Source organism: Gymnodraco acuticeps, unplaced genomic scaffold, assembly GCF_902827175.1.
Source record: "Gymnodraco acuticeps unplaced genomic scaffold, fGymAcu1.1, whole genome shotgun sequence".
NCBI lineage: Eukaryota > Metazoa > Chordata > Actinopteri > Perciformes > Bathydraconidae > Gymnodraco > Gymnodraco acuticeps.
In genome coordinates this window covers 47,738-60,407 of record NW_022990957.1, presented here as the reverse complement: position 1 = coordinate 60,407, position 12,670 = coordinate 47,738, and the positions used below count along the sequence as shown (strand labels likewise).

General features: G+C 41.1%; 1 protein-coding gene across 1 annotated transcript in view; it reads right to left on the bottom strand.

Moving 5' to 3' along the window:
* The window catches only part of atr (ATR serine/threonine kinase), a 45,058-nt gene that overhangs the window by 12,151 nt on the left and 20,237 nt on the right, over positions 1-12,670 (bottom strand). Inside the window, 11 exon segments of the mRNA XM_034235155.1 lie at positions 2,112-2,289; positions 3,512-3,603; positions 3,843-3,934; positions 5,368-5,532; positions 6,079-6,245; positions 7,744-7,915; positions 8,407-8,544; positions 9,117-9,237; positions 10,683-10,798; positions 10,903-11,016; positions 11,419-11,625. Of these exon segments, the coding sequence (XP_034091046.1) occupies positions 2,112-2,289; positions 3,512-3,603; positions 3,843-3,934; positions 5,368-5,532; positions 6,079-6,245; positions 7,744-7,915; positions 8,407-8,544; positions 9,117-9,237; positions 10,683-10,798; positions 10,903-11,016; positions 11,419-11,625 (1,562 nt within the window).

The following is a 12,670-nucleotide window of genomic DNA, read 5'->3' as shown; positions in this document are numbered from 1 at the left end:
CACACACACACACACACACACACACACACACACACACACACACACACACAAAACAAGTCGTTACAATTGCCAACCAGGAATCATCAGAGATGGCAAAAGCACACACATCCTTTACTCAAGTAGAAGAACAGATACTCGTGTTTAAATACTCTGGTAAAAGTAGAAGTACTGACTAAACTTCTTTACTCAAGTAAAAATAAAGAAGTATGGGTATTGAAATGTACTTAAAGGTGGGGTATGTAATTTTGGAGAAACCAGCTCGAGTGCGCTAGAATTTGAAAGTACGCGGCCGGAAAAAATCTGCCCCTTCCTTCAGACTTCCTCACAGAGCCCCTCCTCCAACACACACGAACGCACACATGACCAATGAGGGCACGAGATAAGTTTGTGCACGAGATGGAAGGCTGACAGGCAGGTAGGCCATCCAGTTACTTTAGCCGGGCCGGCTCAGATGATTGGTCGTGCTTTTTACAGCGCCACGGCTTCCACAGATGACATTTTGTTATGGATTTGTTGTCAAAGCACTTAATGTATTAATTGCTATCGGGATGTTAAGAGCATTCCATGGAATATAACAAAAAGTGTTTCTGAAGTGAATTACATACCTTTGAGTAAAAAGTACCCATAACTCCCAGCTGTTTTAAAGAGTACCTGACCTCCCTTTATATTAATAGAACAATAATGTCATTGTTAGCTAATGAATGTTTCCATGCTGAACAACGGCAACATGACAACGTTTTCATTGGTCCCTCTTCTTTAGAGAAGACCAGGGTTGCGTTCCAATAGTCCATTTAGCTTAGGAACCTTCCTAACGGAGTGAAATGACCCGGAAGTCCCTCAGTGGCAGCCATGATAAGTGCCGTTCCAATTCTCTAAATGAAAGGAAAGGAGGTTTCAAACTTCCTTTATAACCTCCTTTAGCTTCGGAACCACTGGACCTCCCTTACCGAAAGGAGAGGATAAAATGCTGCCCCACAATGCATTGCAGCCGCAGCATTTGCCGTCACACAACAGTCGGCCGTTCACGGAAACAACCGATTATGACCGAGAAATGATATCATGAAAGTTACGGTGCTTATTAAGCATTTTAAAACGTATGTGGTAAGTTGCCAAAGTGCTTTTTTCTGAACGTTCATCATTATTATAATCAAAGAGAGAAATATGAACGTTAGTTTTTACTGAAATGATCAAATAAAGTCAACATCTCACAGTCTTTACTGAGCTGTGTGGGGTTTGTTCAACTTTTAAAAGATGTTTGAATGGTGATATACACAGTGATAGATGTTAAGGACTAACATTTATAATAAATACATTTGTATTGATTTAAGATATTGGGATAATTTGTATTAATGTGGACCGGAGGGAGAGGGTGACGAGCATAAGCTTCACTTTCCTTTTTTATTTCAATTCCAACTTTGGTCCTGAAGAATATGTTTCTCTGTTGTCCACGTTCATAAAGCATAAAGCAACAGCGTCAGAGCACGGTGCAGAGTCTCTAGATGAGTCCCTCGTTCTTATTAAACATCCATGTTGTAGTCCGCTGTATAGAGAACTGTAGTTCCCATAGTTTCCCCACAGCAGCAGACGCACAAAATGACGTCCGCTGGCGCATCATAAACACATCGGAAAGTGAAAGTGCATTCGGATTCTCTAAAGTACCGCAGTCTCTTCTCGTAAGTCCTTTTGAATTCTCCTCCACTATCCCTTAACCCCGTGACGTTTCACTCAGAGGTCAAGGAATAGGAGATAGGGTTAGAACTTAGGAGCTGATTTTTGGATTATCGGAACGCAACCCAGGAAATGATGGATACCCGGATCGTGTTCAAATCAATAGGCACGCAATGACTCTAAATAATAATGATCACGCCACCAAACACACATTCAAACTAAAGGAACCGGTTTGGAAAATGTAAGAAGTAGAAAGTACAGGTATTTGTGTTCAACATGTAAGAAGTAAAAGTAAAAAGTCGTCAGAAAAAGAAGTAGTGGAGTAAAGTATTGATGCCAGAAAAATGTACTTAAGTACAGTAACAAAGTATTTGTACTCCACTACTTCCCACCTCTGGGAATCAACTACAAAATGTTTAAAATGTGAAGTTTGTCACACAGACCTGACGATGTACTCGTATCCTCTCTGGTAGGTTCCACACTCGTAGCTGGCGGCCGACAGAGGGACGACCTGCTCCTTCCTCACCAGCTTCAGCTTCTCATAGAAAGTCTCTCCATCCTGCTTCTTCGCTGACAGCAGCAACTGGCCGAGCCGCACGCCCCACGTATTGGACTGAAGGTCTGAGACACAATGGGAATCAACAAAAGGCTTTTAAGTATCTACTACTTAAATTGTTTATTTATTGTGTTCCTCTGTTGACTTCTTATTAAGTGTTAATGATGATGTAAAGCACTTTGAATTGCCTCTGTGTCTGAAAATGTGCTATATAAATAAACGTACCTTACCTATCTATTTCTGCCATATATTGCCACAAATTAGGGCTGAATATTTGAGGGAAAATCATTTTTCAATCCTTGTTCCTTATTTCCTTTGAAGAATATTTATTTAGAGGATCTCTACCAATCCAATGTTTTTTAAAGTCTGTTGAATACAATTTGTCGGCTGCAAATATTGCACCTCCTGCGATTTTAGATATTGCACCCGTCCATGTTGTGGTTCAGGTAATAGTCAACTTAAAGGGGACCTATCATGCAAAAGTCACTTTTTGATGTCTTTTATACATAAATATGTCCCCGGTGTGTCAGGGAACTCACGCAGCGTTAGAAAATAAAACCCTCTCTCTTTTCCTCCGTACCCAAATCTCTAAAAACGGGGAACAACGGAGCTGATCCAGATTTGCGTCCGATATGACGTAATATCTGAAATGTGGACCCACGGCCCAATCAGAAACGTTGCTATCAGAAACAATGCCTGACTGTTTTGGACGTAATATGGTCGGTGTTTACATTAGCATCACTAACACTCAGAGCTAACCTGTACTGGAGAGCATGTGTGTGAAGAAGCAGGAAGTAAAAAGGAACTCACCTTGTGGTATAACCGGCAAGAGAGAAAGCCTTTGAGCTCCAAACTGTTTCAGAGAGAATCCTTGATGATCCATGATATGGCGTTTCATCACGGCAGCATTTAGTTTAGACAGTAGCTAGTTTTTTTTTTAAAGCTTTATACCCAAAATCAGCACTTTTGAAACAGGAAGTGAAATAGAGGGATATGAGGCATGGCTAGAATGGGTGATCTGTTTGGTATTTTGAGCAAAACACTTCATAGACATGTTTTTTATATATTTTTATATATCTGAGACCTATGCTATTGCCTAAAAATAGCATGATAGGTGACCTTTAATACGTACATAGCTAAAGTGTAGTTATGTCGAGGAACATCTTAGGTCACAGGCTCCTCCAACAGTGCAATAAAACAGGAAAACAGAAAATAGTAATTGTCTCGCCCTACAACAAAAGCTTCACTATGTTGCAGCTTCCAGGAACAATCTGTGCGTTTCATTACCTGAACTCAGATAATCTTCCAGCAGGTCCCATTTCCCGAGCTTCCAGGCCGCCTCCACTCTGTAAGTGTTCAGCTCCGACTTCCACTGGTGCCTAAATGTGTACATAGCTACATTCAGTGGATCTTAATTGACATACATATTATAAGAATAAAATACAGTTGTGCATTAATAAAGAAACACTCAAGAGGATAATGAATATAAAAACACAGCTCGCGGGTTAATTAGCAGTGAAAGAATTAGTAGATTAAAAGCACCTTTTATAAGATTGATATGGGCCATTGTATAAAGTATGTGTGTGTGTGTGTGTGTGTGTGTGTGTGTGTGTCTCACTTGTTTGCCAGGACTCCATTGACCTGAGTGATGACTGTTGACAGCTGTCCAAGGCCGAGCATGGAGGTCATGACCCCGTGATAGTGACCAATCTGTACACAGAGGGAAAAAAACAAGTTATGTAATCGGGAAATAATTAGAAAGCGATGCAATACTGAAACAAACAAAAGCTGACAGCACAGTTTTCCTTTATCTGAATAACATCAATCATTTATATAGTGGCCTATGCACGATGGCACGATTTTAGAAAGTCACTTATAAAATGTAGCCAATGAATGTCTCATAGATTTATGATACAAAACTGAAAAGGAATGCAGCCCTGGTGTGTGTGTGTGTGTGTGTGTGTGTGTGTGTGTGTGTGTGTGTGTGTGTGTGTGAGTGTGTGTGTGTGAGTGTGTGTGTGTACCTGGTCTGACTCCAGCTGAATGGCCCAGTCATATGTATGTATGTATGTATATATCTATCAGGGTTTCCTTTAGCCGGTAATTACCGGTTTTTAGCTGGTAAAATTTATTAAAAACCGGTAAATTCAAAACCTGCCGGTCAAAATGTCTGGTAATAATTAGGGATGCTCCGATAGATCGGCCGCCGGTCATTATCGGCCGATATTCACTCTTAATAGTTTGATCGGTGCTCTCTATAAAGGCCGATCAGGAGATCTGATCGATATGGACATAAACGCGAGTGAAGTATAACCGGACGCGAGAGAGATCAGATCAGCTGCTGAGTCAGACCGAGACACGCAGCTCTGCATGATCACCTGAAGCCCCGCCCACTGTTTAGCTGCATGAGAAACTGACGGGCTGTCAGGAGAGAGGGAGGGAGAGGGGAAAAGAGAGCATCCGTTTCTCCCGTGTTATTATTCAAAGTTAATGTAAACTTTTGAATAATGTACGTTATCTACTACAAGTAGTTTGTTTGAATGTAATAATTATGTTGTTTGTTGTTTGTGGAATAATTTATTGAAAAATGAATCTGAATTTTTCGATCTGTTACGATTATAAACTGAAGCAATATAAAAATGAGCCCCGTGAACTGAGTTTTAAACATCAGCATATCTGCTCATAGTCCGGTAATTACCTGCTAACGGAAACTCTGCTACACAACTCTTATTATTATTATTGAAATATGACCGGTAAGTTTCAAATGTGTCCGGTAAAATAAATTCTGCCCGGACATTTGACCGGCGAGAAAAAATCCTAGCGGAAACCCTGGTATGTATGTATGTGTGAGAGAGTGTGAGTGTGTATTTGTGAGAGTGTGAGTGTGTGTGTGTGAGTGAGTAAGTGTGTGTGTGTGTGTGAGTGTGTGTGTGTACCTGGTCTGACTCCAGCTGAATGGCCCAGTCATATGTATGTATGTATATATATGTGTGTGTATGTATGTATGTGTGAGAGAGCGTGAGTGTGTATGTGTGTGTGTATGTGTGTGTATGTGTGTGTGTGTGTGTGTGTGTGTGTGTGTGTGTGTGTGTGTGTGTGTGTGTGTGTGTGTGTGTGTGTGTGTGTGTGTGTGTGTAGTGTACCTGGTCTGACTCCAGCTGAATGGCCCGGTCATAGCAGGCGGTCGCGTCTCTCAGCAGGCCGATGCTCTCGTGCTCCAGAATCTGTTCCTGTAGCGACGGCTCCTCCCTCCTCAGGGCGTTGACCCCCCTCACCCCGTCCGGCTCGTGCATCGCAGCGTACAGGGTCTGCAAAAAGTCAATTATAAGAAATGTAAAAAAGTTGAGAGCTGCAACTCCCCACTTAACAAATAACGTAAGTGGTTAACTATCATTATTATTATGTCTTTATTTCAACAAGGACCATGCATACAAATACATTCATCTCAGAAAAGAGAAGAGTAGATTTGCCAGATTTGAGCTAATTTCCATCTGCAGTCCTTAGGTAAATCTCTCAGTAAAGATTTAAATAGTTTGATATTTTAGTCCTCTTAAGTCTTAAAGACAGTCTTAGACAGTACCAGAAATACTTGAACTGAACTTAATAAGTTAAAGTACGTCTAAATACCCAAACAATTGAAGCAGACTACAATGACAGATTAAGATTCCTGTCCAAACCAAATTGTAGGACTGCTGGTCACCCAAGTTGTTACATTAACTTGACCTTTATTTAAATTGTTTCAAAACAGTACCATGAAATGACGTTATAAGTTACTTCGACAAAAAAAAACCAGAGGAAATGTGGACAGACGAACAAAGAATTATTATTAAAATGATTAATGATTGTTGTCTGACCTGCAGGAAGGTGAGGTGATCCTGAATGTTCTCTTTGTTTTCTAAGATGTATGCTTCAAAGTGCATGAGGGCCCGAGTGTATGCTTTGGACCTCAGCGAGGCCTTGGCCAGGACGTCCTGAGGGATTCCTCTCAGGAAGGCCATCACGCGCTGGTGCTCCCCGCTCTCTGCAAGAAGACAGTTCAGGGTCTTTTACTTCAACCCCTTTTTTTCTTTTTAAAGATTCAAAGGTTTTATTGTCATATGCACAAAGCTACAGTGTAGAAATGGCAATGAAATTCTTCTGACCTGAGCACCTCAAACAATCCAACATATATCAGGGTATATGCAGGAATCCTGAAGTCAAATGTAAAACCTTTTAAGACCTTTTTTAAGACCCTTTCCATACATTTTAAGACCTCATCGCCTCTTTGAGTTCTAACCGGTTACCTTGGCGACACACTTTACCTCACATTGACTACATACAGTATTGATTGTCCTTCCTCCTTATCTTCCAACCATTTGGACGCAGACTTGCATTTCCCCATAACGATGTTGTTTAGCAACCGGCGTAAACGGACCTTCGCGCTATCAAGCAGTGAGCGTGCGATGTCCTGTTCAGATGACGTCAAATCCAACGGGATGCCATCAATAAACTACAGAATCACACTACACACCTACGCAATGATTACATTCAGGCAGACTGTAGAACACAACCTCTTTGGACACTTTATATACTTATTGAAAACAAGCTACAAAATGTAATACCTTGGAAAATGCCGTTTAATATTTTTTAATAGCCTTCATTTTCGCTAAATTTATTTATCAACTTTTAATACTTTTTAAGACCCTGAGGACCCCCTGGTATATATAATAAAATAAAATAAATAAAAAAGTAGTGCAAAAAGTCTATATACATGTAAATAGAATATGATATGTACAAGAACAGAATATGAAATCAAATAATATAAATTAAGACTAAATTAAATACAGTTTATTGCGTTGATAACTACAGGGTATCTGCACATTTCTTAAGTACAAATGTAATGATTTTTAAGACCTAAAAGGAAAAGAAAATACCAATACAAAAGAATCGATGTACTAGACAACAGTATAAACCGTTACTGAGTTTTATTGCATTTGAATAACGGGAAATATTCAGCCCAACATGACTGCCTTCGCATTAACAAAACTATTTTGTTATGGCAGTAGACCCATGGAAACCAATGTCCCCCCCCTGCACACTCGTTCATTCTGCCCCAGATAACATTTAATACCTCCCCTCCTAAAATTCCTTTAAAGACATTTAAGACCTTTTTAGGATCCGCGGGGACCCTGAACTATTTATATAAATAAGTTTATTGCAAGATGACAAACAGGAATGTTTATCGGGGCACTTAGCAGAGCTCAGGTGTTTAGCAGTCTTATGGCCTGTGGGATAAAACTGTCCCTGAGTCTGGAGGTTTTGGGTTCTGGGCTTTTCCCCCCCCTAACTGATGTGTATTAACACTGCAGTGAAAACTAGACAGAGAGGCTTGAGATGTGTGTGTGTGTGTGTGTGTGTGAGTGAGTGAGTGAGTGAGTGAGTGAGTGAGTGAGTGAGTGAGTGAGTGAGTGAGTGAGTGAGTGAGAGAGAGAGAGAGAGAGAGTGTGTGTGTGTGTGTGTGTGTGTTGGGCGTCACTAACCGTTGTGTTTGGGTTTGGTGTAGAGGATATAGCGGCTCCACTGCGTGAGGTGAGAAATCATGCTGAACACAGTCTGAGTGCTGAGCTGTGATAGGCTGGAGGCCGTCACCTGACCACAGCCCTCTCCCTGTCCATCTCCTGCTGTCAGCACAGCCAGCATCTCCTCGGTTACCTGGAAGGAGGTATATTATTATTAATTAACAAATAATTATGGATTTCTTTCTTTTGATGTGTTCGAAAAATATCACTCGTCGCCGGCTTGAGCTTCAATCTCAGGATCCATGTATTTATCATCCTCTCCAGAATGGAAGTAGTCATCACATACAGAGCATCAACTAGTTCCTGAACAGTGTCCTTCACATGCTGATATCCAAGAGAGGGAGTTACACCATCACAAGATGGAGGAATAGAAAGCAGTATTCAATGTTTACTTCAGATTAGCTCCACGTCAGAAATGAGCATGCTTGTCATATGTCTTTCTCCATAGAGGCTGAATCATCATGTTAATCACATAGCTATCATATGCCTCAAACAGTCCTGATGCTCTTCTAGGTAATCATACATCCTGTCATGTTCACAGCTACAGTTGATACCTTTGTTATCATGTGGACTCTGATATCGGAAGAGTACATTCAGTATTTTCCCCACATGATGTTTCCTCACCTCCTGTTGCTCTGAAGGAGTGCAGCCCAGCAGCATGTAGAGCAGAATGTGAGGCAGCAGGTAGATCGTGACTTTGTAGTCGTGTTTGATGATGAAGCTGCAGCAGGTGAACACTCTGCCGGCCAGCTCGTGTCTCACCTGTAACACATAAAACCCGTTCAGTTCATTCTCTCAAAGATGCAAAGAAAGTGCCTTTTCCCCTTCTGCTTTTTTTAGATTGATACATGATTCAATAGATATTGTCGTGGCATCCTTCCTTGTCTTTCCACCAAGCCACTAGACGCCTTAAACAGACAGTTCTAACTTGTTTCTTTCCTTTAAATTACTGACAGTTTGAAGTGTTGCTTGGCCTCCGATGGTTTAGATGATGTTGCGATGTGTTTGCTCAAAATAAAATAACAAACTTTTGCAACAAATAAAATAGGCCTTTACAATATTCAAAAGAAATAGGCAAAACTCAAATAACAAACAACTTAGGTATTCTTTCTTTCTTGATAATGCTTATATAACTTCGTAACTTCGACGGCGTCTCTCAACAGGTTGCCCATCACTGTGGCTTTAGCACAGGCGCCGTGGGAAATGTAGTCCTTTATAGTGCGTTGACTACAGACGTCACAATTAGGTGGCCTTTCTTATCAAATCAAAATACTGGCTCTAACAGATATGAATCTGTTTGGTTCTGCAAAAGTTCAAAAGATACATTTGCTAACCTTGCTGATGAGGTATCCGGCCCAGGTGGCTGACCAATCAGAGAACTTGCTGCCTCTCTTACTCAAATACACCGGCTTCTTCAGCTTGGACCAGTTGACCTCCTTCCGACTGCTCTTATACCTGAAGATAGAGAGGGAGGAGAGATAAGCTCAGGAAAAAATATATATACTTTCACTCAAGGAGGATTTGATCTTATGGATAACTGTATGTGTGAGACAATTAGAATAAATGAGTGGATATGTGATTTAGGTGTGTGTGTGTGTGTGTGTGTGTGTGTGTGTGTGTGTGTGTGTGTGTGTGTGTGTGTGTGTGTGTGTGTGTGTGTGTGTGTGTAGGGATGGGTACCGAGCCCCGGTATTAAACGGGCCCCGGGGCTGAATCATTAAAGACCGTGGTACCATTAAGCTCTTAAGGTCTTTTTATCGGTACTGGAGACATGTAAAAAATATGTCATGTGTATTATTGCTACACAAACATTATATTGCAGTTTTAGTGTCGCCAACTCCGTTTCAAATACGCAAAAAGCGTGCAAAATGCGTCTTTTTAGTATTTTTGATCTTCCCAATCCCCGCCTGCTTGCAAGGGGGCGGGGCAGTTTACACACACGCAGCTGCTACATGCAGCAACACACTGCGGAGAGAACGCGCTCCGAGGTGGTTAAACTTTACCCGTCTCGATGTGGACAATGCTCGTTACCAAAAGTGCAATAGAAGTTTAGCATGTCAGGGCGGTAACACGAGCAATGTGTCTAAACATTTAGCAAAAGTGCACCACATTCAGACGGAGGAATGCACCGGGTTCGACTGTCTTTCTAGTAGCTCTGTAGCCCCATCCACGTGTAACGTTTCCACGTCAGGTGTATATTATGTATGCTAGCAGCAACACACAGAGTTAACTACATGATACAAACATGGGTTAATGATTAGAGGTAACTGAATTATTTATTTTGTTAAAGTTTCAGCTATTCTGTTTACAGTTCTGTCATCACATTATTTAATACGATTTGTTAAAACATTGTTTTTTCTTTTGATGTGAAATATTATGTATTTAATTTAAATAAAAAGCAATGTTAGTTTTGTTCAAAATGTGTTTAGTTAGTTTACCTTATTCTTTTTTCTCCATAAGAACCGATGAAAGTAATGTTAAAAGACCGGACCGATAAGCGGTATCAATAAAAGTAGTAGTACCGTTAAAACCTTAGCGATACCCATCCCTATGTGCGTGTGTGTGTGTGTGTGTGTGTGTGTGTGTGTGTGTGTGTGGTTGTGTGATGAGATCAGTCAGAGCTCTTCTTATGTGTTTACTGGCACTGACTCAGTGTGTTGCCGCCATGCAGAGCTACTCGCTGCAGCACTGAAGTACTCAGATACTTAAATTAAAGTAAACATGACATGTCATACTCAATACTGTGGACAATCCCCACAGGAGCAATTTGGGGTGAAGTGTCATGCTGACTGCAGTGGGGTTTGAACCTGTGCTCCCCTGATCCAAACACCAACGCACTTATCCACTGCGCCACACGCCTCCCAGTGAAGTATATTTATTATAACTATAATACACCATACCTGCTGTTGAGGTGTGGTTCCAGTATTTCTTGAATCTGCTCGGGGAATCTCCTCCACAGGCGGCGCCCCGGTGAGTCGGTCAGACCCTCGCGACACTCAAAGATCGACAGCAGCTCCTACAGAGCGGGAACAACACAAACACAGATTACAGACCATTCATAAAATAAAAAAGACATCCACAAGTTTAGGAGCAAATTGAGTGCTTGCTCAATGTGAGTACCTGGATGGCATAAGCAGCCGAGTCCTGTGCTCGCACGTCATCAGCGTAAGCCAGAAAGGTTCTGGTCAGCTCAGTCAGCAGGTCGTAGGCGAAGTTAGGATCATCAACTCCACTCTGTTCAAAGAAAATAACATTTCCATTTGGTTTCTGACAGAGATTTTCCAATATGGGGGAATTAACATTCAAAAGTCTGCATTTTCTACGAGTACTTCTTTCAACCTGTAAGATTCAAGATTCAGATTCAAGGCTTTCATTGTCATAGCTACAGTGTAGTTATGACAATTAAAATCTTAGGTCACAGGCTCCTCCAACAATGCAACACAATAAAACAGATAAAATAGTGCAAGTAAATAAAATAAAATAGAGTATAATAGAAATAGTGCAGAATAGTCTAAATACAAGTAATTGGAATATTGATATATATAAGTTGCAAACAGATGTTCAGGTGTTTTACAGTCTTATGGCCTGTGGGATGAAACTGTGTGTGATGCACAGCTATGGTCTTGTCTAAATTACCACGAAGGTGTTGCGGTCTCCATGTGTGTGTGTGTGTGATAGGTCCAGACGTCCAGGGTCCACGGCCCCCAGCTCCCCCAGACACTCCCCACAGAGCAGCCTGGCCTCGGGGGACGAGTCCTGGCAGCCCTTCAGCAGCACCGACACCAGGCTGGAGATCACCGGCTCCACCGCCTCACTCGCACAGACGTGACGCAGCAGCCACTCCTGCAGAGAGAACACGAGACAATGGTACGGAACATTATGGTAGGTATGGTACAGTATTTGTACAATAGACAGAGGTGGGAAGTAGTGGAGTACAAATACTTTGTTACTGTACTTAAGTACATTTTTCTGGTATCAGTACTTTACTCCACTACTTATTTTTCTGACAACTTTTTACTTTTACTTCTTACACGTTGAACTCAAATACCTGTACTTTCTACTTCTTACACGTTGAACTCAAATACCTGTACTTTCTACTTCTTACATGTTGAACACAAATACCTGTACTTTCTACTTCTCACATTTCCCAAACAGCTGGTTCCTTTAGTCTGAATGTGTGTTTGGTGGCGTGGTCATTATTATTTAGAGTCATTGCGTGCCTATTGATTTGAACACGATCCGTGTATCCATCATTTCCTGGTCTTCTCTAAAGAAGAGGGACCAATGAAAACGTTGTCATGTTGCCGTTGTTCAGCATGGAAACATTCATTAGCTAAAAATGACATTATTGTTCTATTAATATAAAGGGAGGTCAGGTACTCTTTAAAACAACTGCTAGTTATGGGTACTTTTTACTGAAGTACATTTCAAAGCCTCTTTACTTTGACTTGAGTAAAGAAGTTTAGTCAGTACTTCTACTTTTACCAGAGTATTTTTAAACACGAGTATCTGTACTTCTACTTGAGTAAAGGATGTGTGTACGTTTGCCATATCTGACATTAGATAATTATATTTTCTAACTTGAGAACAGGAAGCTACTGCTGTAGTCTTACGCAGAGGTCGTTGTCTGACAATAAGGGTTACGACACTTTTGTCGATGACTTTTAAGAGACCTATATTAAATGTTCCATGACCATTCACTACCTAAACCTTTACAAACAGAAAGAGCATTGGGCACAAAAAAATGTACCTTACACTCGCCCTGCGTAATTCAAGCATAGTTTAAGTAAGCTGGCAAACACGGAGGGATCAACGGAGAGAAAATGATGAAACGTATGTGAAAGTAAACAAAGAAATGATCACGCATCAACCCATATACAATAGTTCA